We start from the raw sequence: 25,643 nt of genomic DNA on the forward strand, positions 1-25,643 counted from the left end.
TCGCCTCACAGCAAGAAGGTCCTGGGCTCGAGCCCTGGGGCCGGCGAGGGCCTTTCTGTGCGGAGTTTGCATGTTCTCCCCGTGTCCGCGTGGGTTTCCTCCGGGTGCTCCGGTTTCCCCCACAGTCCAAAGACATGCAGGTTAGGTTAACTGGTGACTCTAAATTGACCGTAGGTGTGAATGTGAGTATGAATGGTTGTCTGTGTCTATGCCCTGTGATGACCTGGCGACTTGTCCAGGGTGTACCCCGCCTTTCGCCCATAGTCAGCTGGGATAGGCTCCAGCTTGCCTGCAACCCTGTAGAAGGATAAAGCGGCTAGAGATAATGAGATGAGATGAGACTGTATATGGAGCAATAATTAGCATATAAGCCTGAAAGGATATAGGTTTCAGTTCACATTACTTAGGTGTAGTTTAGAAATATGTCAAAATCTGCTTTAAACAAGAGTGCTCTGAGAGTACAATATCCACCGCTGGCAACTATGCCATAACTCTGGTAAAATGCAACTGAATTTAACGAAATTGCAATATGCGTATTACCAATATATAACAAAGAATCCTGTCAAGTTTTGTGAAATTCCTCCAAAAATTGTGAGGACTTTATTTCAGAAGGCGAGTACCCTTTCTGGGACAGATGGATGGACGGACATCGCAACGACATAATCCCCCTTCGGGACTTTCAGCCAATGGGGGATAATAAAACTCGAGGGAAGCTGATTTCAGAAAGCAAGTACACCTTGACGAAATTGCCAAAGTACAAGTTTGCTAATAATCAATGGCATAACTCTGGTCAATTTTGCCCAAATTAAACGAAATTTCAATATGTGTATAATTGTCATATAACAATGCCTTTTGCCAAGTTTGGTGAAATTCCTCCACAAATTGAGAGAGTTGTTTTCATAAGAAAAACACACTCATGAAATTGTCAAAGTATAATTTTGTTAATCAAGAGCTGTAACTCTGGTAAAAATGTGACTGAATTTAACGAAATTACAATATATGCGTACTAACAACATATAAAGAATCCTGCCAAGTTTCGTGAAATTCCTCCAAAAATTGTCAGAGGAGTTGATTTCAGAAGGTGAGTACCCTTCCCGGGATGGACGGATGGAAATTGCCACGACATAATCCCCCTTCGGGCCTAGGGCTGCGTACCTAAACATAATATCAGGTACAGGTACCGGTACAGAGGTTTAGGTACAGGTACCTGTACCTGAACAATTTGACAAATTCTTCTGAACTTCTTCAATAATGACAAACATTAATAAACTGTTGACAACTTGTCAGTATCTTTATTCAAAGAAAACCGAACATAACTAGGTTTCCTACCTCACTTCTCAGTCACCCTCTCAGTCTCACACTTAGTTAACTTGGGACAAAAAGTCATAAGTTGTCTCACAGCGAGAAGTGACTACACTAGAGTACTATAGACTACGCGCAGTCCGCGGCCTTTAACTTGCGCGGCAAAATTACACAAAGCAACAAAGGCTGCCAATGCCAGCAAAGGAAAAATGGCTGACCTGCTTTTGAGTCTTTTTGACCAATCAGAACGCTGGATCAGCCAAGCTCTCGCAATGTCTCGTGAGACTGTGGCGAGACGATCTCAAATCAAAGACGGCTCCGATTTCAAGTTTCAGCGCGGCATTTCATGTCTTTTCCAGTGCTAAATTTTCGTCTTTGTGGTAGGATTTACGCATCTTCAGTCACAAAATAAGCATATACTTGATGTAAATTTATATTGGTACAGTACCGGTACTTCATGATCCGGTATTTTGGACCTGTACCGAATCGATTTTCACGGTACAGTACCGGTACACAGTACTGGTACGCAGCCCTATTCGGGCCTTTCAGCCAGCAGGGGATAAAAAGTGCTACGAACCTTTTTATCAGATATGTAAAGGACACAGTCAAAAATTACAGTGATAGTTCATAATAGGTGATAAGAAGAACTTTGAAAATAATAAATATAGCTTGCAAATCAAATGAGAAATGGAGAACTAAGATTTAAAACATACAGAGATATCCATCCATCCGTTATCTGTAGCCGCTTATCCGTGCAGGGTCATGGGCAAGCTGGAGCCTATCCCAGCTGACTATGGGCAAGAGGCGGGGTACACCCTGGACAAGTCGCCAGATCATCGCAGGGCCGATACATAGAGACAAACAACCATTCACACTCTCATTCACACCAACGGTCAATTTAGAGCCACCAATTAGCCTAACCTGCATGTCTTTGCAGGGCTCGAAATTCATATATTTTTTCACCAGCCAGCCGGACTAGTTCCCTTCCAAAGTAACTCGCCAAACAGAAAATCAACTCGCCAAAATTTGTTCATGTATGAATTTTACTTCTGTCAAAAATAACACAAAACAGAGTAGTTACCATTGTTCATGACTAATGTGCATTTATTTCAAGACCCGAGTATTTTGATACTGTTTTTTTTGCACACTTTACAAATTGGCATTTGCTGTTCCACGTCCTCCTCGCAATATCCAAAAAAAAAAAAATACCAGATGACTGACCCCTTACTAGTTCTTTTAGGAACCAATTCGTTCGCTTCCATTTTTAATTTGTCGCTGAAATTGCCAGAGCTTACACGGTAGCCTATGCAGCACCAGCGATTGCACGAACTAAGCGCTGGAAACAGTGTTGCCAGATACTGCTGACGTTTTCCAGCCCAAAATATGTTCAAAACCCACCAAAATGCACTTAAAACCACCCAAAATGTAAAATGTACTTGATGCCTATCTTGTAAAGTAAAAATATGCAGCTAAAGACCAGGATACTATTTGTAAATCGAACAACAATGCAAACAACTTCTAAATGGCAACATGAGCCCGTCAGTGCTGGAGGTGAAGAATCTGGTGTCTGGTGCTCGGCTCCGTGTGGCTCAATCAGATTATAACTCTGCAATCATCTGCTGTGTTCTGAATCCTACATGAACCAGTAGGTGACGCACACGCAGAATATTATGTAGGCTATGTTAGGCTACGATGCATATCTAACATCTGCATTGCTGAGGTTATTTATTTTTTATTTGTCTTTTATTTATTTATCTTTTTGTTTATCCTGTTTGTTTTATTAATTTTATAGGCCTAGTTATTCTGCTTAATTTATTTTTGTCTACATCCATGTATTTTCTTCATCTGTTGTCCTGATTTTTGTGGATTTGTTAGATTGTACCCGTTTTATATACTTCAATTTAAAAAAAAAAAGTTAGGCTACGATGCATGGCTGAATGTAACATGAGAAGAGAAAATGGAGAATGGATTGCATCATTCTTATTTACTAGTTTATGAGTTCAGTTTCTGCACTACATTATACACATTCATATTAGTCTTACAGTTACACATTAGTGCTGCATCAAAGTCCTTCGAAGGCTATACAAGTGTATCTGGCTGCATTCTCACACAGAACGTTGGTGCAAAATATTTATAAACATCTGATAAAATCCCGCCGAACTGACGTCAAACCCGCCCGATTTTTGTCAACCAGCCCAAGCCATTTTTTTGCCCGCAAAGTAGAATTCAAAACCGCCCAATCTGGCAACACTGGCTGTAAACCGAAACTAGGAAATCTTCCCGCAAGTTCCTTTCAGCACCGAGATGTCGCCCGGGATGGGTTGGCGAGTGCGTGACGTTATTGTTTTTGGGGTTTTTTTACCCTTAGGCAGCCTCTCAAACCACCGAAAAAGGTTTTAAACAAACGCAACAAACACAAAACAAACGCAAGTCGGCAGATGACCATAAAATACTCGATAGTTACGATATAATAATTATATGTATCTCACACAGAATTTTCGGAGATATATCGAGTATATTCGTGTTACGGGGTTGTTGGTTTGTTTGGTTTTTTTTCCCCCTTTTAGTCTGCGTGCCTGTAGGTGGAGTTTGGGCATGGCTGACAGGTGGACTGCATTTGCGGGGATTGGTCGTTTGGTATAAATACCGCCCCTCATCCAAGATGGCGGTCTATCTCTCTCTCACCTGGACTTCCCAGGGGCAGACGTGCTAGCACACTCGCGCCGCATGTTTTTCTTTAGTATTATTCATATAGTTGAATTTGTTAGTGTTTCTTTTCGTTTTGTTATCTCGTCAAACCTGTTGTCCCTGGTGACTAATTTCTGCACGTTACTAGTGTCAGCTAGTAAGTGTAGGTAAGGAACAAAGCGGAAGACTCACATTTTGATTTGCGTCACTGCGCCTGTGCAGTGGGAGCACGGGAGCAAGGGCAGTGTAAACATCTAGCAAGTCAGTTGTAGGTTTTCTTTGATCTTTTTCCTATTTTTCTATCCTTAGTCACCTGGGTTTGTTTTAGGGGTTTTTTGTGCTTGATGTTCTGCTTCTAAACATCTTGAGTAAATGAGAAAGCTTTTTCCCCTACAACAGTGTTTGACTCTTTTGTTATGATGTCCTAGATTTATTTGTGTTAAGGTTGGACATTGTAACAATTCGATATATCGCACAGCCCTAGTCCGAATCTTCGCTTCATATACATTTTTTATTTTCAACTAGCCAGCCGGGCTGGCTAGTGACAGGAATTACCCGCCAAATGACAAATTAAGTCGCCTCGGGCGACCGGACCACCGCGAATTTCGAGCCCTGTCTTTGGACTGTGGGGGAAACCGGAGCACCCAGAGGAAACTGGAGGAAATAAAGGCCCCCGCCGGCCACTGGGCTCGAACGCAGAACCTTCTTGCTGTGAGGTGACAGTGCTAACCACTACACCACCGTGCCACCCATACAGAGATAGGAGTTTAAAAACATTTGCTTACCAATTCCATACAGCATTGGCTGAAACATGCCCGAGTGCAAGTCAACAAATATGTGAAGACACTCGGATCGTCCACACGGCTCCAGAATAGGAATGACGAGAGTAGGAAGAGCGGTCTCTATAAATGCTGCAGTGAAAACACGCACACACAGGTTACACATTCATACATTGCTGTAAATTTATTGAACACACTAATGGTGATGATACACGGGGCAACTTTTTGGGCAATGTTGCTGAGCAATGTTGCTGGGCAATTGCGTTTTGACTCTTTTCTATTGAGATTGGGCAACATTGTTTCTTTCTGAATGGTTTTGATAATCTCTGGCAACTTTTTGAGATAAGCCAATCAGAACGCGAGTATCGAGTCATGTGACCTCCGGTGAGGTTCGGATCAGAAATTTCAAACAAATATGGCGGCCGCTCAGTGTCAGTGGAGTGAAGAGATGGAGAGACTCCTCATCTGTTTTTACGCCGGTAAGTTGTTATTTTAATATTCTATATGGAGGAATTTACCTCACCAAAGCTCTAAAAAACAACAGACAGCTTGATTAAATGGTCACAGCAAAAATTAAGACATCGATTTTTTTAGCTAACTGTAAACTGCCGTTGCTAACTGTTGTTGCCCATTGTTAGTTGCCCTGAAAAGTTGCCCTGTGTCTCACCTAGTTGCCCGTTGCCAGCAACACTGCTCGGCAACATTGCCCAAAAAGTTGCCCCGTGTATCATCACCTTTAGTAAGATGTTTCCAGAGAAAGAAAAAAGTACAGACTCTTACAATTGTCACTGGGATTGCTGCTCTTCAGTATGGCTTTGAGTTCCTGCAGCTTCTGATGGGAGCGGGCATGAACACTGTCAATCAAAAGCTTTTCCACTGAGAGGTGCTCAATCTGAAGGAAAGAAAGAAAAAAAAAAAAGACCAATAATTGACCAAAATGGAAAGGTATTACAGGCTACTGGTGCACTTCACAATCTGGAACACACGCACACACACTTAAGAGAATTAAATCCAGACAACCCCCACACCTTCATGGCTCTTTCCATTAGTTTGGAATTACAGGCTGGCAGTGGAGGCTCATGGGAAATCTGCAATGGCTTCGATCCATCTGTTTCGTCGATCTTGATGCTGACTTTGTGCACTGATGCTGTACCCGTTTTGCGACCCAGCACCTGTTGGCTGGAAGAACAGAGCATGATGAGCCACTGTTACAGATCAGTGAACCTTCAGAACTGATTGAGTGAGACTTCTTACTTCCAGACAGCCAGGGTGAGGCACTTGGCAGGAAGGTAGCGCTCGACCTGCACTAAATCTCCCCAGCGCTCTCTGATCAGCATCAGAGTCTGAGAGTGCAGCACCTCCAGCTGAAGGGAAAGGCAAAATGAATCTGATGGCCCCAGTCAAGGACTGAACAATGACTGCCATGGGTGAATAATACGGCGGAAAATTGAACACGTAAATCTAATGCTTCGAATAACGACTGTGCGACGTGGCTTCCCTGCAACACAGCTTGAAACTAGATTACCCACAAAGGATTTTCTAGAAGATTCACATTAACAAAAACAAGTTTCAGAGATTGACGTTAGCTCTGAAAACCATCACTAAACATCTGCACAGCTGCAGTAAGTCAAAAGGGCACGGAGAAAAAGCAGCCAGCAAACGTGCGTCCTGGAATGCAGTTAATGCCTGCGCTTTGTGCGTAGCTACAGATTATCAATATAAAGCCTTTCACAGTAACTTCAGCCTCACCTGGCTTTGTGCCCATGATGAGAATGTGTTTGTGCAGTATCAGTGATTAGACTACACACTTTCACATGTATTTCTAGATTTCAAATTGGGAATGTAATAAATAACACCCAAGGAGGCCTGCTGTTATAGACAAATTAATAACAGTGATTATATTGTGATAATAATAAAGCTGATCGTTTTCATACATTTTCCAGCACATCCCAAAGCGTTTTATTCCCTTGATTTATACCACAGCAATTTGCCAATGATGGCAGTTTTTAAGAGATTTAAGAGACTGGGTGCTTAAGCTAATGTACAAGTGAGACACCAAAAAGAAAAAGATGCTGAAAGGATACGGAGGCAGTTGTACATGTCCTGGAGCGGCTTTTCATCTGCGCATAGGCGTGACTGTACCAGTTCGTGGATGAAATTCACCTGCATGCTGTGCACCAGAGCCCGACCATCTGAGATAAAGATGGGATACTTTAGTAATAGCAGCTCGAGAACACAGAAGAGCTCTATCTTCTATAGAAATGTGTATATACACACACCGCCTGTCTCCTTGTCCTCAACCAGGATCTCCAGTTTCAGCAACCTCCACGGAATCTCTGGGTCATCCCCCATCACCGTTAACGTGGCTTCAAACTCCCCCTCCACCCGGAACTTCACCCGGCCGTTAGCTTATTACAGACAGCAGCAAACAAGAGCACAAGGTCTTTGAAGATTTTACATCATGAGACATTTTTTTTTCAATAATTTAATAGAAGAGCCGACGTTGACGTAAAGGATGTGTGATGCTGGGTACTTACCCACAGTCAGGTTGGCCAGCTGAGGGGGCAAGTCAGTGGTGACGAGCCGATGGCGCAGGATTTGGTTCAGTTGATTCAGTGTCGACTGCTTCTCTGCTTTGGTGATAGGGTCTGGAGGGATTATTTTGTCCTGAAATGCACACAATTTCAAACATCTCAATCATACTTGACAATAAAAACACATACAGTGGGGCAAAAAAGTATTTAGTCAGCCACCAGTTGTGCAAGTTCTCCCACTTAAAAAGATGAGAGAGGCCTGTAATTTTCATCATAGGTACACTTCAACTATGAGAGACAAAATGAGAAAAAAAAATCCAGAAAATCACATTGTCTGATTTTTAAAGAATTTATTTGCAAATTATGGTGGAAAATAAGTATTTGGTCAATAACAAAAGTTCATCTCAATACTTTGTTATATACCCTTTGTTGGCAATGACAGAGGTCAAATGTTTTCTGTAAGTCTTCACAAGGTTTTCACACACTGTTGCTGGTATTTTGGCCCATTCCTCCATGCAGATCTCCTCTAGAGCAGTGATGTTTTGGGGCTGTCGCTGGGCAACACAGACTTTCAACTCCCTCCAAAGATTTTCTATGGGGTTGAGATCTGGAGACTGGCTAGGTCACTCCAGGACCTTGAAATGCTTCTTACGAAGCCACGCCTTCGTTGCCCGGGCGGTGTGTTTGGGATCACTGTCATGCTGAAAGACCCAGCCATGTTTCATCTTCAATGCCCTTGCTGATGGAAGGAGGTTTTCACTCAAAATCTCACGATACATGGCCCCATTCATTCTTTCCTTTACACGGATCAGCCATCCTGGTCCCTTTGCAGAAAAACAGCCCTAAAGCATAATGTTTCCACCCCCATGCTTCACAGTAGGTATGGTGTTCTTTGGATGCAACTCAGCATTCTTTCTCCTCCAAACACGACAAGTTGAGTTTTTACCAAAAAGTTCTATTTTGGTTTCATCTGACCATATGACATTCTCCCAATCCTCTTCTGGATCATCCAAATGCTCTCTAGCAAACTTCAGACGGGCCTGGACATGTACTGGCTTAAGCAGGGGGACACGTCTGGCACTGCAGAATTTGAGTCCCTGGCGGCGTAGTGTGTTACTGATGGTAGCCTTTGTTACTTTGGTCCCAGCTCTCTGCAGGTCATTCACTAGGTCCCCCCGTGTGGTTCTGGGGTTTTTGCTCACCGTTCTTGTGATCATTTTGACCCCACGGGGTGAGATCTTGCGTGGAGCCCCAGATCGAGGGAGATTATCAGTGGTCTTGTATGTCTTCCATTTTCTAATAATTGCTCCCACAGTTGATTTCTTCACACCAAGCTGCTTACCTATTGCAGATTCAGTCTTCCCAGCCTGGTGCAGGTCTACAATTTTGTTTCTGGTGTCCTTTGACAGCTCTTTGGTCTTGGCCATAGTGGAGTTTGGAGTGTGACTGTTTGAGGTTGTGGACAGGTGTCTTTTATACTGATAATGAGTTCAAACAGGTGCCATTAATACAGGTAACGAGTGGAGGACAGAGGAGCCTCTTAAAGAAGAAGTTACAGGTCTGTGAGAGCCAGAAATCTTGCTTGTTTGTAGGTGACCAAATACTTATTTTACCGAGGAATTTACCGATTAATTCATTAAAAATCCTACAATGTGATTTCCTGGATTCTTTCCCCCCATTCTGTCTCTCATAGTTGAAGTGTACCTATGATGAAAATTACAGGCCTCTCTCATCTTTTTAAGTGGGAGAACTTGCACAATTGGTGGCTGACTAAATACTTTTTTGCCCCACTGTACCTAACAGCAAGTACCACGACATGTAAACTACAACAATAAATCATCTTTCTTGCAAGCAGCATAGCACTGAAGCTTTCTTTAAATTTAAAAAAAATAAAAAATAAAAAAAACCAGACTGTCGATCTGATCTGTGGTTGAACACTTACTCGGATGCACGTGGGAAGACGTGGGTATGACCCCGTAGTCAGAACATCTATGGCAAAAGGAATAGCAAAGCTGGGCAGGCGGGCATGTACCAAGGCATCCCGCGCTAACGAGGCCAGTCTGTCCGCTGTGTCAACAAACAGGAAAGCTTGCTGGTCCAAAAATGCAGAGATCATCTGTAAACAGAAAGATCAGTGAGGATTCAAATCTGCAAGGCCCAAGTCTCTCGGCAGTAGAGGGTCAGAAATAATTTTGCAGCAGAAATGCTGAGGGTTAATAAGGAGTGCTATTGCACAAGCTATTAAAAGTTCCAGTATACTTAAATACTCTTAACTTTCAAGCCTTTATTTACAAACATTATGCTGACTGTGTTTTCCTTGATATGAGAAACTGTAAGTGTAGATCTGATTCTAACAGAAAATTATAAGTGGGAAGATTTTCACTGCACAGAGTCCAGGGCAATAAACAAAATACCAATCATAAAGGTGAAGGACTTTCGTCAGTAATGCACATAAACTATGCTCTTAAAAGCAATCAGCACACTGAAAGAGAGAAAAAAAAAAAGATAACTAACCCGTCTGTAGGATCATTTTCGTATCATGCGTCGTGATACCATTCTTACCATCACTAACAGTGTGAAAACTACTAGTACTGTCAGGATAATACCATAAAGTCTTCACCTACTAAACTGTCAGTCCACATGTTCTGGATGTCTGACTTGTATTACTTTAGTAACACTAACTGGCTAGAAACTATTTCTTGTGAAGACAGACGGGAAATGGATTGTCTGAAACACGTACCGCACACCTTTCCACTTTCCCAGCATTACTGGCCCACTTTACAAGCGCAAGGAGCCGTACAAAGAGCTGCCGCGTCCGGCTTGCAAAATGGACAATTTCAATTTTCCTGAACAAAAGGAGACATGGAAGACATCAACATAACTAGGATGAAATATACTTAATCATTTGCTTGACGGGTTTAAAGCACAATAAAAACAACAAATCTGTGTTACAAGAACGCATGGCCATGATTGCAAAAAAAAAAAAAACGTTACTTTATTTTTCTTTTCAACTGCAATGACTCACCTTTCCATGTCAGTTTTACGTGGGAGTCTGGAAAAAGAAACAAATAAATAATGAAGACTTTCAAATGCATGACACAAATAAATCATAGATCAGACATCTAAATCCATATCCTTCATCAAAAAATTCCTGTCCAAGGATAGCTCACGTGACATAAAATAGTCCCACCATAGCCCTGCCATGGGTATTCTGTTATAGTGTGGAACCCATACAATATGAATCCGATCTGTATTATTAATCTGATTTTTTTTTTATTCTATTTCTTTTATACCTTATTTTGTTTTATATTTTTCTTTGTGGGGCGGCACGGTGGTGTAGTGGTTAGCGCTGTTGCCTCACAGCAAGAAGGTCCAGGTTCGAGCCCCGTGGCCGGCGAGGGCCTTTCTGTGTGGAGTTTGCATGTTCTCCCCGTGTCCGCGTGGGTTTCCTCCGGTTTCCCCCACAGTCCAAAGACATGCAGGTTAGGTTAACTGGTGACTCTAAATTGACCGTAGGTGTGAATGGTTGTCTGTGTCTATGTGTCAGCCCTGTGATGACCTGGCGACTTGTCCAGGGTGTACCCCGCCTTTCGCCCGTAGTCAGCTGGGATAGGCTCCAGCTTGCCTGCGACCCTGTAGAACAGGATAAAGCGGCGAGAGATAATGAGATGAGATTTTTCTTTGTCATTATAGTCACCGTCTCCCTTGTTGTATCATAGCTGTTACCATGCGTATTGAAAAACAGCAGTTATGATGAATACGATTCTGTATATGAGTGATTCCATGCTTATGGGTACTGAAATGGGGACATGAACTTATTCACCTAAAACCATTTCTTTTTTTACCATCAGGTCACAAAACATGTAATCTTTAATGAATGATATGTTAAAAGATAACTTTAATTTTCTGAGATGTAATAAAAACATATTTATATGCCAAAGTCAAGCCTATGAGTTCCAAAATGATGTCTGTTACATTACTTCTGTTACGATTGTCCATCTCGCGTCTGTTACAAATTAATTACAATCTAGCTATATACCATGTTAATCTTATTGAAAGAATGTGTATGTTTATTCTACTACACAGGTTTATTAATTATATTTGCTAAAACATCACCTTCCTATGTTTCAAAAAGTAATTCTACACTGTTAAAATTGAGAATATATATGTCCACAACACTTGTTACGTTCTAACTTTGGCATATAAATATGTTTTTATTACATCTCAGAAAATTAAAGTTATCTTTTAACATATCATTCATTAAAGATTACATGTTTTGTGACCTGATGGTAAAAAAAAAGAAATGGTTTTAGGTGAATTTTTAAAAATAAGTTCATGTCCCCATTTCAGTACCCATAAGCGTGGAATCACTCATATATGATTTTGAATGAAACTCATTCTCATTATCTGTAGCCGCTTTATCCTGTTCTACAGGGTCGCAGGCAAGCTGGAGCCTATCCCAGCTGACTACGGGCGAAAGGCGGGGTACACCCTGGACAAGTCGCCAGGTCATCACAGGGCTGACACATAGACACAGACAACCATTCACACTCACACCTACGGTCAATTAATGCCGCTTTTCCACTACAAACGCGGCTGAGTCGGGCTGAGCCGTGCCGTGCTGAGTCGGGCTGAGCGGGGCTGTTGGAGTTGCATTTCGACTACAACCGCGCTGAACCGTGCTGGCTGGAAGTGGGTGGACACATTGGGTGGAGTTAGCGAAAGTGGGTGGACGTCACATGATGTCGTTAAGCAGCGCAAACAGTGACATCAGTGAGCTTTTAAGCGGTAGTCTCACGACCCGAATAGTAAACAATAAACATGGAGGACATGGAGTCGTTAGTGTTGCTGGTCTTGGTGCTGTGGCTTGTTGTCACCGACAACACGGACAGATACTGGCAAGAGCGTATAGATGAGGCGAGGCGCATAAGGCTTCAGAAATTCTCGTAATTCGTAATTATTCTTCTTCTGGGTTTGCGGTGTTTACAGATCCCAGCGTGCTCGCGGGGCGTGTGTGGGCATGTGAGGACACTCCTCCTCACCAATCAGTGCACAGGGGAGTGTCTGCTCACGCCCCCAGCCTCACTCGGCACGGTTTGGCTCGCTTCAGCCCTACTCCAAAACGGTGCGAGTTTTAGGGGCTAAGCAGGGCTGAAGCGAGCTGAGTCGTGCTGGTTTTTGGTAGTCGAAACGCGAGCCGTGTCGGGCTGAAGTGAGCTGAAGCAAGCTGAAAAAGGGTAGTGGAAAAGGGCCATTAGAGTCACCAGTTAACCTAACCTGCATGTCTTTGGACTGTGGGGGAAACCGGAGCACCCGGAGGAAACCCACGCGGACACGGGGAGAACATGCAAACTCCGCACAGAAAGGCCCTCGCCGGCCACGGGGCTCGAACCCAGGACCTTCTTGCTGTGAGGCGACAGCGCTAACCACTACACCACCATGCCACCCTTTGAATGAAACTGAAATAAAAAAATAGTTCCACCATTGATTATGTCTTGCGACATCAAAAATAAAAAAAAGTGCATGAGTCAGTCAGTTATAGTATATCCTAGATTTGTACTCACAAAATAGTGTTATGCCAGTCACCTCAGAGAATCCACGTGTGTGTGTGTGTGTGTGTGTGTGTATACACTGTATCTGTATGAATTTAGGGAGGGATTATGAGCAGTTTTTTTTTTTTATTCCAATCAGCAAAGTTATAAGTTGTACAATGATAAAAATGCCAACCAGGCATCAGTGCTGTTTGGCGTTAATGTGACATTATGACTGTGTCAGTCTCTGCTGACGTCACTGATGCAGCTAAGCTAACAGCTCCTATGAAGCTAAATAATTCACTGGAAATTAGGTAACTTTTAGCTCAATATAGCAACCGTGTATAGATTTTATTGTTATTCAGATTACATAACAGGTTTAATTTGCTTAGTAAACGGTCAATGTGGAGAGTTTAATTGTTAGTGTTCAAGCTCCCAGGCTCGGTAGCTAAGCTAAGCTAAGCTAAGCTAACGGAAGCTAGCCCAGTGTCTCTAGACCGGAGGAAGTCCAACACATTGTAGCTCTTCAGCCGCTAAAATGATGGCAGACTCACAGTTCAGCCAGCAGCGTTATTTCGTGGTATGTCCGCTGAAGCAGGAACTCGATGAGGACGCTGAGACGGACTCCCTGAGTGGCCGGAGCTCCGGGGGCAGGCTGCGGCGCTGTGCTCGGCCCCCCGACGGGCACCAGCTGGCCCTCTGTCCCGATCTGCACCGGAGCCATTTTACACGGCCGGGGTTTGGAAGGAGATCCGCGCTGCTCAGCCTCGAAACGCGCACCACGCAATGGCAAAAGATCAGATTTACTCTTTCTAACGCTCCTGGGTGGAAAAACACGCCTTCACCCTTCACCCCATGGAAAAATCAGTGGAAACCTGCTGCTGAATTCGCCGTGAAAAAGCCCCAGGGCTCCCGAGCGCCATCACCGCTGCGCAGCCGCTGTGTGAAGCCAGACATTGTACTGCACGCACCATAACGAGTTCACTAGAAAGACATTTAGAAGAAAAGAAAATAATCGTTTTATTGCATTTGTATGTCCCATGATTCAGCCAGTTTAGAATATTCCACAATGTAAAGTCTAAAATGTTGCACATATATATATATGTATGTATTTTTTTAACATTAAAACAGATAAATCATAAAACATCCACCTAATAACGTCGCTGTGGGACTTTTATTTTACAAAAAAAAAAAATCCCGCTCTTCCCTACCTTCTTTAACCTCTTCACTTCTAGTAAACGAGTCCATCATTTGTGGTGTAGTGGTCAGCACTGTCGCCTCCCAGCAAGAAGGTTCTGGGTTTGAGCCCGGCAACCAGCGAGGGCCTTTCTGTGTGGAGTTTGTATGTTGTCTGTGCGGGTTTCCTCCGGGTGCTCCGGTTTCCTCCACAGTCCAAAGACATGCAGGTTAGGTTAACTGGTGACTCTAAATTGACCGTAGGTGTGAATGTGAGTGTGAATGGTTGTTTGTCTCTGTGTCAGCCCTGTGATGACCTGGCGACTTGTCCAGGGTGTACCCCGCCTCTCACCCGTAGTCAGCTGGGATAGGCTCCAGCTTGCCAGGATAAGCGGCTACAGATAATGGATGGATGGAGTCCATCATCTACAAGCAGTTTCTTTCTGATTATCACTAAAACGTCTTGTTCCGGGTCACAGAGTCCACTAAATCCTCCACCGATATCTCACAAATCACCATCACACTGTACAGACCTGACACTCAGGGTTAATCCGAAATAAATACACCAGTATGGTGCACAAGAAAGGATGGAAAAGTTATGGAGTCATATCAGATTTAACCTAAATTTGACTGAACGGCTATATTTCCCATCACACTGTTTTCGCGTTGATCCTGTTTTTAGTCTGCTGAGGTTTCGACAGATGTTAGAAGAAGAAACCTTTATTTGTCACATGCACACTTCAAGCACAGTGAGATTCATCTTCTGCATTTAACCCATCTGAAGCAGTGAACACACGAACACACCCAGAGCAGTGGGCAGCCACACTACAGCGCCCGGGGAGCAGTCGGGGGTTAGGTACCTTGCTCAAGGGCACTTCAGCCCAAGGCCGCCCCACGTTAACCTGACAGCATGTCTTTGAACTGTGGGGGAAACCGGAGCACCCGGAGGAAACCCACGCAGACATGGAGAGAACATGCAAACTCCACACAGAAAGGCCCTCATCGGCCACTGGGCTCAAACCCAGAACCTTCTTGCTGTGAAGCGACAGTGCTAACCACTACACCACCGTGCCATTAAACAGTAGCCCCTCACTAACCAATGAATCTGGAATAACTGATGGTTTACTTAGTTGTTAATGTGTTATATCATTTCACTAAATTGCACAAATAGACAAATAGAATTTAAACAAATAGAATTGTCATGCAAAAGAGCAGGATTCAGGTGTCTCCCATAACCCGGTATGGAATGCATGAACCGGAACAGGACGGTACATTACAATAACATTACATTTTCTAAATATTCAGGGGTTTCATACTTAACATCTTGTACTCACATGTATCACTGTCATGTATTCTTTGATTATCCGGTATTATATCCCGTCACATTGTATTAATGTTATATTTACGATGTTTTCAATCGAAATTGATCTAAAAGCCCGGAACTCCAATTACGGAATATACCTCGGCGTGACGTCACAAAGAAGTCCCGTGTTTTGACAATAAAACATACATACATACATTATCTCTAGCTGCTTTAACCTGTCCTACAGGGTCGCAGGCAAGCTGGAGCCTATCCCAGCTGACTACGGGCAAAAGGCGGGGTACACCCTGGACAAGTCACAGGGCTGACACATACTGTAGAGACAGACAACCATTCACACTCACATTCACACCTACGGTCAATTTAGAGTCACCAGTTAACCTAACCTGCATGTCTTTGGACTGTGGGGGAATGGAATACTTGAATGATTGGATGATACACGGACCGGAAACCCATGCGGACACGGGGAGAACATGCAAACTCCACACAGAAAGGCCCTCGCCGGCCACGGGGCTCGAACCCAGAACTTTCTTGCTGTGAGGCGACAGTGCTAACTATTACACCACCGTGCTGCCCTGGATTCACAAATATTTTAATTATTTTAAAAAGTTTATATATTATATAGACACGAGTGTTTTATTGGGAAATACGCCACTCATATTTTTCATATGAACGACATCCAGGACACTGAGTGACATATTTTCCAATATCTTCATTCGTGAGGAAATCAATAAATTGTTTTGATAAATTGGGGTATTTTTTGTTTGTGAATGTGTCTATAATAAAAAGAAAATCACAAGTTGGCTTGAAGATATGAAGTTTATCTTCTCGTGTTGAAAAAAACTCGTACTTTTCAAACATAATACATGGTGGATCTGAGTGACATATTTCCCGATATTTCACTCAGATGACGTCACTCCCAGTGTTTTCCCGCTGACTAGAAGCGCCTTGTCAAAATGGCAAACTGGTTCAAAATTAAAGTTCTTTTGATTAACTTGCGTTTTGTGTGTGTCCATATAATATAAAGAACATTGCACAGTGGCACAAAAATATGAAATTTATCTTCTCATGCTGAAAAATATTTCACTCGTTCGCTTCACTCACTCATGCTATATACATTCACCACTCGAAGATAAACTTCATATCTTTGCGTCAGCGTGTAATATCCTCGATATATTGTCATGCAAACACCACTTTGTAATATAGTTGTAATTATAATGTAATATTGTGTAATACATTTGCAATATGTTATTTCTTGCACTGTAATGTATTTTATTTGTCAGAATATTGCACGTTTATAGTATTTAATACTGATTTTCTTAGTATCTGATCAGTTGCTGTTCACTGAACTTCTTCAGAGCACATGATTTAAAAGAATTCAAGATTACCTGGAAAGAACAATTCTACTGTACTGAGTTTAAAATCCTTGACCCACAGTAACCCACGCTTGACCACGCTGTTGGTAAGCTTAATTAAAAATGAGCAAAGTAATTGTATAAAATTAACATTCAAAGTCCTTCCCATGCCATGTGCCGCATAGGGCGGCGCCAATCTCCATTTCCGTAGCCCTCGGCCTCTCGCCTATTACATAGCTAGGGTTACAGTGGGGGGCTAGTCCTCTGATAAACGCGAATTTGTTTGACTCCCCACTCGCATCATTGCAGTATGCCTTGCCAGACGGTACCATTTTTACGATGGTCTTTGGTATGGCTCGACAGTAAGTAGAACTCGCGATGTCCCGATCGAGAGGCGGACACGCTAACCACTAGGCCAACTCGCGGTACGAAATTAACATTACACACAATAATTTAAATTTCCCATTCAAGCAACAGGAGAAATTATTTACATTTTAAAATAATATATTCTATTAAGAAAAACAGAATATTTGCATGTCTGAAACTGTTTCAGATTTGTCAGGCATTAGACCCCTGAGCACTCTGTCCACACAGTGAGAAGGACTGTGAAGGAAGGGAAATAAAAACATAGTTTTAGAATTACACAGTTCAGTTGATTCTTGTGGTTGGCAAAGTTCAAATCTAATCTTAGATGCCTTTTTCATGTAAGTGAACTGTTGGGAAGCATTGCAAGAAAGACCCCAGTGTAAAGTAAGGTGGTGAATCAGTGATGAATCTGTGGCTTGTGGTCCAGGTCTCTTGTGAAGACCGATGACATCATGAATTCTATGAAGTACTGTATCAGGATATTTCAGCGTAAAATCTGGTTGCCTCTACCAGGAGGTTCAGATTTGACAGAGCCTTCAACAAGAAGATGAGCCAAACATACTTCTTAATCAGAAGAAGAAGAAGAAGAAGAAGAAGAAGAAGAAGAAGAAAAGTCTCTATTTGTCACATGTACAGTACCAGTCAAAAGGCTGGACACACCTACTCATTCATAGTTTTTCCTGTATTTTGATTATTTTCTCCATTGTAGAACAATACATATGGAACATATATGGAATTATGTGGTAAAGAAAAAAGTTTCATATTTTAGATTCTTCAAAGTAGCCACCGTTTACCTTGATGATGCTTTGCACACTATGGGCATTATCTTAACCAACTTCATGAGGTAGTCGCGTGGAATGCTTTTCAATTAACAGGTATGTCTCGTTAAAAGTTAATTAGTGCAATTTCCATCCATCCATCCATTATCTGTAGCCACTTATCCTGTACAGGGTCACAGGCAAGCTGGAGCCTATCCCAGCTAACTATGCACTCAAAAAAACCAACATCAGTGTTTGTTACATGAACCTAAGTCTAACATGTCACGGTTGACATTTAGGTCACTCAACAAAATTGTTTCTGGCTAAGGTAATGCATTTTACTTGGGTGGAAATACTTTCCATAATTTTATTATGTTCACTGAGCAAGTTATTTGCAAGTTATTTTTTTTGAGTGTGGGCGAGAGGCGGAGTACACCAACTGTACCTGGACAAGTTGCCAGGTCATCACAGGGCTTAGTGCACTTTCTTGCCTTCTTATTTGAGATTGTCAAATAGTAAATAATAAAAATACAGTAAATAGCCCTATTCCACAACTGTAGTAATCCATATTATGTCAAGAACAGCCGAACTAAGTAAAGAGAAACAACATCCATCATTACTGTAAGACATGAAGTGTCTTTTAATTCATAAAAAGAAAGAAAAAACATTGAATTAGAAGGTGTGTCCAAACATTTGAGTGGTACTGTACATTACAGCAAAGCGAAATTCTTTTCTTTGCATATTCCAGTTTGTTAGGAAGTTGGGGTCAGAAGGCAAAGAATCGACACAGAAGATACAGTTCTGGAAAAAAAATTTAAGAGACCACTTCAATTTTTTCTTCAATCAGCATCTCTAGGTATGGCAGCTGTTTCATTCCAATGACTGTGCTTGAATTCCAACACAAACATACTTCATGTTACTTAATGAGGTACTGATTAGGTAATCACCTGAACCAAATCTTATTTAATGAGGAAAAGTATAAAAACCACTGCTGTGGTCATCACTATCCTCTTGCAATAGGACCAGTGTGGATGGCAAAAACAGTGCTAGCAGTACCTTAAATTTAATAGGAATACAAAAATATCTATTCATCATGCCAAAAGAGTTAAAAAGAAAAGTTTTGTGTGAGAAAAATAAGGGTTCAATTCTGGCTTTACTGGCAGAGGGATGTAGTGACCGTCAGGTTGCTTCCATCCTCAAAATTTCAAAGACAAGACAAGAACAAGTTCAAACAGCAGACATTGGGGATAATAAAGGAACAGACTGGCAGAGGGTGAAAACGACTCTCCACTGACCCGGGATGATCGTCAACGTCTTCGAATGTCACTCAACAATCGTAGGATAACATCAAGTGACGTACAGAAAGAATGGCAAATGATAGCTGGTGTTATGTGCTTGGCAAGGATGGTTTGAAAGAGGCTCCTCTGGGCAGGGTTGAAGTCATGCAAAGCTAGAAAAAGCCCTTCATCAATGAGAAGCAAAGAAGAGCCAGGTTGAAGTGTGCAAAAGGATTGGGCTGTAGAGGACTGGAGTACAGTCAGCTTCACTTTCCAATTTTCAGCTTTTCCCATCACCTGGTCCTCTAATGGTTAGACAGAGAACTGGAGAGGCCTACAAGTCACAATATCTCACACCACTGTGAAAATTGGTGGAGGATCGGTGATGATCTGGGAGTGCTTCAGCAAGGTTGGAATTGGGCAGATTATGTTTGTGAAGGGGGGGTGGCACGGTGGTGTAGTGGTTAGCACCGTCGCCTCACAGCAAGCTCTCCTGGGTTCGAGCCCAGCGGCCGACGAGGGCCTTCCTGTGTGGAGTTTGCATGCTCTCCCCGTGTCTGCATGGGTTTTCTCTGGGTGCTCTGGTTTCCCCCACAGTCCAAAGACATGCAGGTTAGATTAACTGGTGGCTCTAAATTGACCATAGGTGTGAATGTGAGTGTGAATGGTTGTCTGTGTCTATGTGTTAGTCCTGCGATGATCTGGCGACTTGTCCTGGGTGTACCCCACCTCTCGCCCATGGGATAGGCTCCAGCTTGCCTGTGACCCTGTAGGACAGGATAAGCAGCTACAGATGATGGATGGATGGATGGATGGATGGATGGATGGATGGATGGATGGATGGATGGATGGATGGATGTTTGTGAAGGACACATGAATCAAGCCATGTACAAGGTTATCCTGGAAGAAAAGTTGCTTCCTTCTGCTCTGACAATGTTCCCTAACTCTGAAAATTGGGTTTTCCAGCAGGACAATGCTCCATGCCACACAGCTGGGACAATCAAGGTGTGCAAGGAGGACCACAAGATCAAGACCCTGTCATGGCCAGCCCAATCTCCAGACCTGAATCCCACTGAAAACTTCTAGGATGTGATCAAGAGAAAGCTGGATGGTCACAAGCCATCAGACAAAGCTGAGCTGATTGAATTTTTGTGCCAGGAGTGGCATAAAGTCACCCAAGAGCTATGTGAAAGACTGGTGGAGAGCATGCCAAGACACATGAAAGCTGTGATTAAATGTCAGGGTTATTCAACCAAATATTGACTTTTGAACTCATCCTAAGTTCAAATATTGGTATTGTGTTGTTTAAACTTGAATATGATCTTGATTTCTATGCATCATTCAAGGTCTGAAAACACTTCATCTTTTTTGTTATTTTGGCCAGTTTTATTTTTCTGCAATTAAAGGCTCTGACAATATTTTTATGTGGAATTTGGGGGACATGTTTTCAGTAGTTTATGGAATAAAACAAAAATGTTCATGTTCCTCAAACACATACCTAAAATTTTGTATTGATTATAAAGTACTACTATTGACCTTTAAAGCACTGAATGGTCTCGCACCACAGTACCTGAGTGAACTTCTGCTCCTCTATGACCCGCCACGCCTACTTAGATCAAAAGGTGCAGGCTATCTGCTGGTACCTCGTATAGTGAAGGCTACGTCAGGGGGCAGAGCCTTTTCTTACAAAGCCCCACAGTTATGGAACAGCCTTCCAAGTAGTGTTCGGGAATCAGACACAGTCTCAGTGTTTAAGTCTAGGCTGAAAACATATCTGTTTAGTCAAGCCTTTTGTTAATGGTGTTTATGAGGGAAAGGTGTAGATCTGGAGGGTCCTCAGACATAGAGTGTTTTGGTAAACTGGGATGTATGGATGCTGTCAGTCCCCACTCGCTTGCTCACTCGAGTTTGTTGACGGTGTAGTGGCTGGCTGCTTTATGTCCTGGGGCTCCCTCATGCCTGTGTTACCTTCTGGCTCTCCCCTTTTAGTTATGCTGTCATAGTTAGTTGCCGGAGTCCCTGCTTGTACTCAGTGCAATATTTATACTGTTCCTACTTATTCAGGTGATATTGGGCATACCTAACAACCTGTGTTTTCTCCCCCCCCCCCCAAAAAAAAATCTGTCCCTCTGAGTTACATGTCGGTCCTGGGATCGAGATGCTGACCTCTTCTGCTCCTCAGACCTGCCTGATCCATCCTGGTGCCCTGTGTCTGGTTGGAGTCTCATCGCATCGCTCCTGTGGAGGGCGGCCCCATATGGACAGTTGGGGGTCGCGCCTGGAGGACGCTCTGGACTCTTGCAGTGGTGCTTTTGTGGCTGGGGACTGCAGTTGACTTGCTGACTTTAGGACTGCAGTTGACTTGCTGACTTTGGGACTATGGTTGTTGTGAATGGTTTTGCGCTCGGGTTTCCGCCGGTTGGGGGTTTATTGTCTGTTGTTGCCCGGATGGGGATGGGTTCCCTTTTGAGTCTGGTTCCTCTCGAGGTTTCTTCCTCATGTCATCTGAGGGAGTGTTTCCTTGCCACCGTTGCCACAGGCTCGCTCATTGGGGATAGATTAGGGATAAATTTAGCTCATATTTTAAGTCGTTCAAATTCTGTAAAGCTGCTTTGCGACAATGTTTATTGGTAAAAGTGCTATACAAATAAACTTGACTTGACTTGATACCTATAAATAGAAAAAAAACAAAGAAATTGATAATTTTGTAGTGGTCTCTTAATTTTTCCAGAGCTGTAAATACAATAGAATAAGTACTGTAAAATATTGTAAACAATAAAGAAAATATAAGAGAGAAAAAACACACACATGCGCACATTATTACACAGTTATTGCACTGATTAAGTGTCTTGCACATGTTAAATATTGCACTTGTAGTCTGTCCGCAATATCAGTAGATGCACTAGTCCAGGATGTGTTGTAGTGACTTATTAAAGGAGATAGTTAAAGAACACGAAACCAGTGTTTGCCTATAATCATCTCAGTCTCCAGGTTTGAATCCCTACTGAAAACCTGGAGCCTGAGTTCAAAGAAAGAAGTTCACATGTACAAAACTAAAAATATAAAGAGTTTCAAAGATTCTGCATGGAGGAGCAAACAAAGATCTCTGAGCAACACCAACCTTACAGGACATTACACAAACGGACTCTGTGCTGTTATTCTCTCCAGGGCAGGGGTTACAATATATTATTTGTAAGAGTGCTCATAATTTTGAAACCAGTGTTATAAAAAAACAAAACAAAACATGGTTTAAATGTTCATAAATTAAACCATACAATGGCCCTATATGACTGAGTTTAAAACATCACTTATAGTAAGTGTTATTCTTTCTATATATCGAGTGCCTATAATTCTGGATGACACTATGTTCAGATATTTCCAGTTTGCCAGCTACTTAAAACTAGACCCAATAAAATATTTAAAAAGCTGTGGTAATATGATGGGCCGAAATAACTTTCAAACAAAGAAGGACGGTTTGATTGTCATCCAGGGTCCTGTACACTGTAAAATATAATAAGTTGACTTTACTTAAAAAAAATATGCAAAGTCGTTGCCTCAAAAAAAGTCATTTATGTTGATTTAGATAAATTAGATTGGGTTAGCTTATTTTTTGTGAGTTTGCAGTACTCAAATTAACTTAGATTAGTTTGATTACATTAACTTATTTATTTTGAGTTTGCAGTACTCACATAAACTTATATTAATTTGATTACATTAACTTATTTATTGTGAGTTTGCAGTACTCATCTTATATAATTTTGATTACATTAACTTATTTATTTTAAGTTTACAGTACAAGTTAATGTAATCAAAATTATATAAGATGAGTACTGCAAACTCACAATAAATAAGTTAATGTAATCAAATTAATATAAGTTTATGTGAGTACTGCAAACTCAAAATAAATAAGTTAATGTAATCAAACTAATCTAAGTTAATTTGAGTACTGCAAACTCACAAAAAATAAGTTAACCCAATCTAATTTATCTAAATCAACATAAATGACTTTTTTTGAGGCAACGACTTTGCATATTTTTTTTAAGTAAAGTCAACTTATTATATTTTACAGTGTAGGCTAAATATGACAATTATGTTGGTAATTATATGCAACAGACATGAATTAAATCTTTTAACATACAACCCCAAATCAGAAAAAGTTGGGACGGTATGGAAAATGCAAACAAAAAGAAAGCAGTGATATCTAAATTTACTTTGATTTGTATTTCCTTGCAGCGGCATGGTGGTGTCGTGGTTAGCACTGTAGCCTCACAGCAAGAAGGTCCAGGTTCGAGCCCCATGGCCGACGAGGGCCTTTCTGTGTGGAGTTTGCATGTTCTCCCCATGTCTGTGTGGGTTTCCTCCAGGTGCTCCGGTTTCCCCCACAGTCCAAAGATATGCAGTTAGGTTAACTGGTTGCTTGAAATTGACCGTAGGTGTGAATGTGCATGTGAGTGGTTGTTTATCTCTAAGTGTCAGCCCTGCGATGACCTGGCGACTTGTCCAGGGTGTACCCCGCCTCTCGCCCATAGTCAGCTGGGATAGGATCCAGCTTGCCTGCGACCGTGTAGAACAGGATAAAGCGGCTACAGATAATGGATGGATGTATTTCCTTGCAGACAGTATGAACCCAAGATATTTCATGTTTTGTCTGGTCAACTTCATTTCATTTCTTAATATACATCCATTACTGCATTTCAGGCCTGCAACACATTCCAGAAAAAGTTGGACGGGGCAATTTTTGGCTCGTAATGAGGTAAAACTATTAAACAACGATGTGATTTGAAACAGGTGATGTCAACAGGTGATTGTAATCATGATTTGGTACAAATTCAGTATCCAGGAAAGGCCTAGTCTTTGAGGAGCAGAGATGGGCCGATGATTTCCAGTTTGTCAACACATGGGAAAGAAAATTATTGAACTGTTTAAAAACAAATGTTCCTCAAAGAAAGATAGGAAGAGATTTGGCTATTTCACCCTCTACAGTGCATAATATCATTGAACGATTTAAAACATCTGGAAGAATTTATGTGTGTAAAGGGCAAGGGCACAAACATCCATGAGCTCCAATCCCTCAGACCAAGAACCATCATATCTACTGCCCATTTCTACAGCCAGTAGTGTATAACTTACATTTATATTTTATCCAAAGCGAGGTACTCGAGCCCCGGGGCCAGCGAGGGCCTTTCTGTGTGGAGTTTACATGTTCTCCCCGTGTCCGCGTGGGTTTCCTCCGGGTGCTCCGGTTTCCCCCACAGTCCAAAGACATGCAGGTTAGGTTAACTGGTGACTCTAAATTGAGCGTAGGTGTGAATGTGAGTGTGAATGGTTGTCTGTGTCTATGTGTCAGCCCTGTGATGACCTGGCGACTTGTCCAGGGTGTACCCCGCCTTTCGCCCGTAGTCAGCTGGGATAGGCTCCAGCTTGCCTGCGACCCTGTAGAAGGATAAAGCGGCTAGAGATAATGAGATGAGATGAAAGCGAGGTACAATCCTATCCACTTGCAAACTTTACATTTTCCATATGCAAAATACAACCCCAAATCAGAAAAAGTTGGGATGGTATGTTGAATTGAAATTAAAACTGAAAGCAATAATTGGTAAATATCTGTTTTGCACTCAAAACAACACAGCAGCACATTATTTGATGTTTTAACACATTTCACAAAAAGTTGGAACAGTAAAGCATTTACCACTTTATAATATTGCCATTCCTTTTCACAACACTTAAAAATGTTTAGGGACTGAAGACACCAAGTGATGAAGCCTTTCTTCATCACTTTAGGGCGGCACGATGGTGTAAGTGGTTGGCACGGTTGCCTCACAGCAAGGATGTTCTTGGTTCAAGCCCAGCGGTCAGCAGGGACCTTTCTGTGTGGAGTTTGCATGTTCTCCCCATGTCTGCATTCCCCCACAGTTCAAAGATATGCGGTTAGGTTAATATGGGATGGCCTTGGGCTGAGGTGCCCTTAAGCAAGGCACCTAACTCCCAACTGCTCCCCGGGCACTGTTAGCATGGTTGCCCACTGCTCTGGGTATGTATGTATGTGTGTGTGCTCATTGCTCGCATGTGTGTGTTCACTGCTTCAGATGGGTTAAATGCAGAGAGGAGTTTCACAAGCGTGTGATGAATAAAATTGTTCTTCTTCTTTCAGATGTTATTTCGTGCCATTCTTCCTGCAAAGAGGTCTTAAGGTGTGCAACAATATGGGGTCGTCGTTGTCATATTTTTTATTTCAAAAGTCATCACACATCCTCTCTTGGGGACAGAAGGGACAGGCACCCTCTTCTTCCACAGCTATGTCTTTGTAATGTGTGCAGCATGTGGGTTTACATTGCTTTGCTGAAATATACCTGGAAAAGACGTCGTCTTGAAGGCAGCAAATGTTGTTCCAAAATCTCAATGTACTTTTTTGCATTAATGCTGCCATCACAGAAGTGTAAGTTACCTTTGACAAGGGTTCTGATACAACCCCATACCATGACAGACAGGGTTCTCACTAGCGCTGGTCATGCTCGTCATTGATGAACATAATCCATCAGTGGCGGCACGGTGGTGT

General features: G+C 42.3%; 1 protein-coding gene across 2 annotated transcripts in view; it reads right to left on the minus strand.

Moving 5' to 3' along the window:
• The window catches only part of med14 (mediator complex subunit 14), a 37,058-nt gene extending 23,280 nt beyond the window's left edge, over window positions 1-13,778 (minus strand). For both annotated transcript variants that reach the window (XM_060929804.1, XM_060929803.1), the window contains exons 1-11: window positions 13,389-13,778; window positions 10,329-10,355; window positions 10,044-10,149; window positions 9,246-9,419; window positions 7,307-7,436; window positions 7,049-7,177; window positions 6,854-6,961; window positions 6,024-6,156; window positions 5,798-5,948; window positions 5,550-5,661; window positions 4,776-4,901 (exon numbers count right to left, since the gene is read on the minus strand). In XM_060929804.1, the coding sequence (XP_060785787.1) occupies window positions 4,776-4,901; window positions 5,550-5,661; window positions 5,798-5,948; window positions 6,024-6,156; window positions 6,854-6,961; window positions 7,049-7,177; window positions 7,307-7,436; window positions 9,246-9,419; window positions 10,044-10,149; window positions 10,329-10,355; window positions 13,389-13,558 (1,366 nt within the window). In that variant the 5' untranslated portion in view covers window positions 13,559-13,778. The remainder of the gene's footprint in view (window positions 1-4,775; window positions 4,902-5,549; window positions 5,662-5,797; window positions 5,949-6,023; window positions 6,157-6,853; window positions 6,962-7,048; window positions 7,178-7,306; window positions 7,437-9,245; window positions 9,420-10,043; window positions 10,150-10,328; window positions 10,356-13,388) is intronic.
• Between the last annotated feature and the right edge of the window lie 11,865 nt (window positions 13,779-25,643).

This window comes from Neoarius graeffei, chromosome 9, assembly GCF_027579695.1.
Source record: "Neoarius graeffei isolate fNeoGra1 chromosome 9, fNeoGra1.pri, whole genome shotgun sequence".
In the NCBI taxonomy this organism is placed as follows: domain Eukaryota; kingdom Metazoa; phylum Chordata; class Actinopteri; order Siluriformes; family Ariidae; genus Neoarius; species Neoarius graeffei.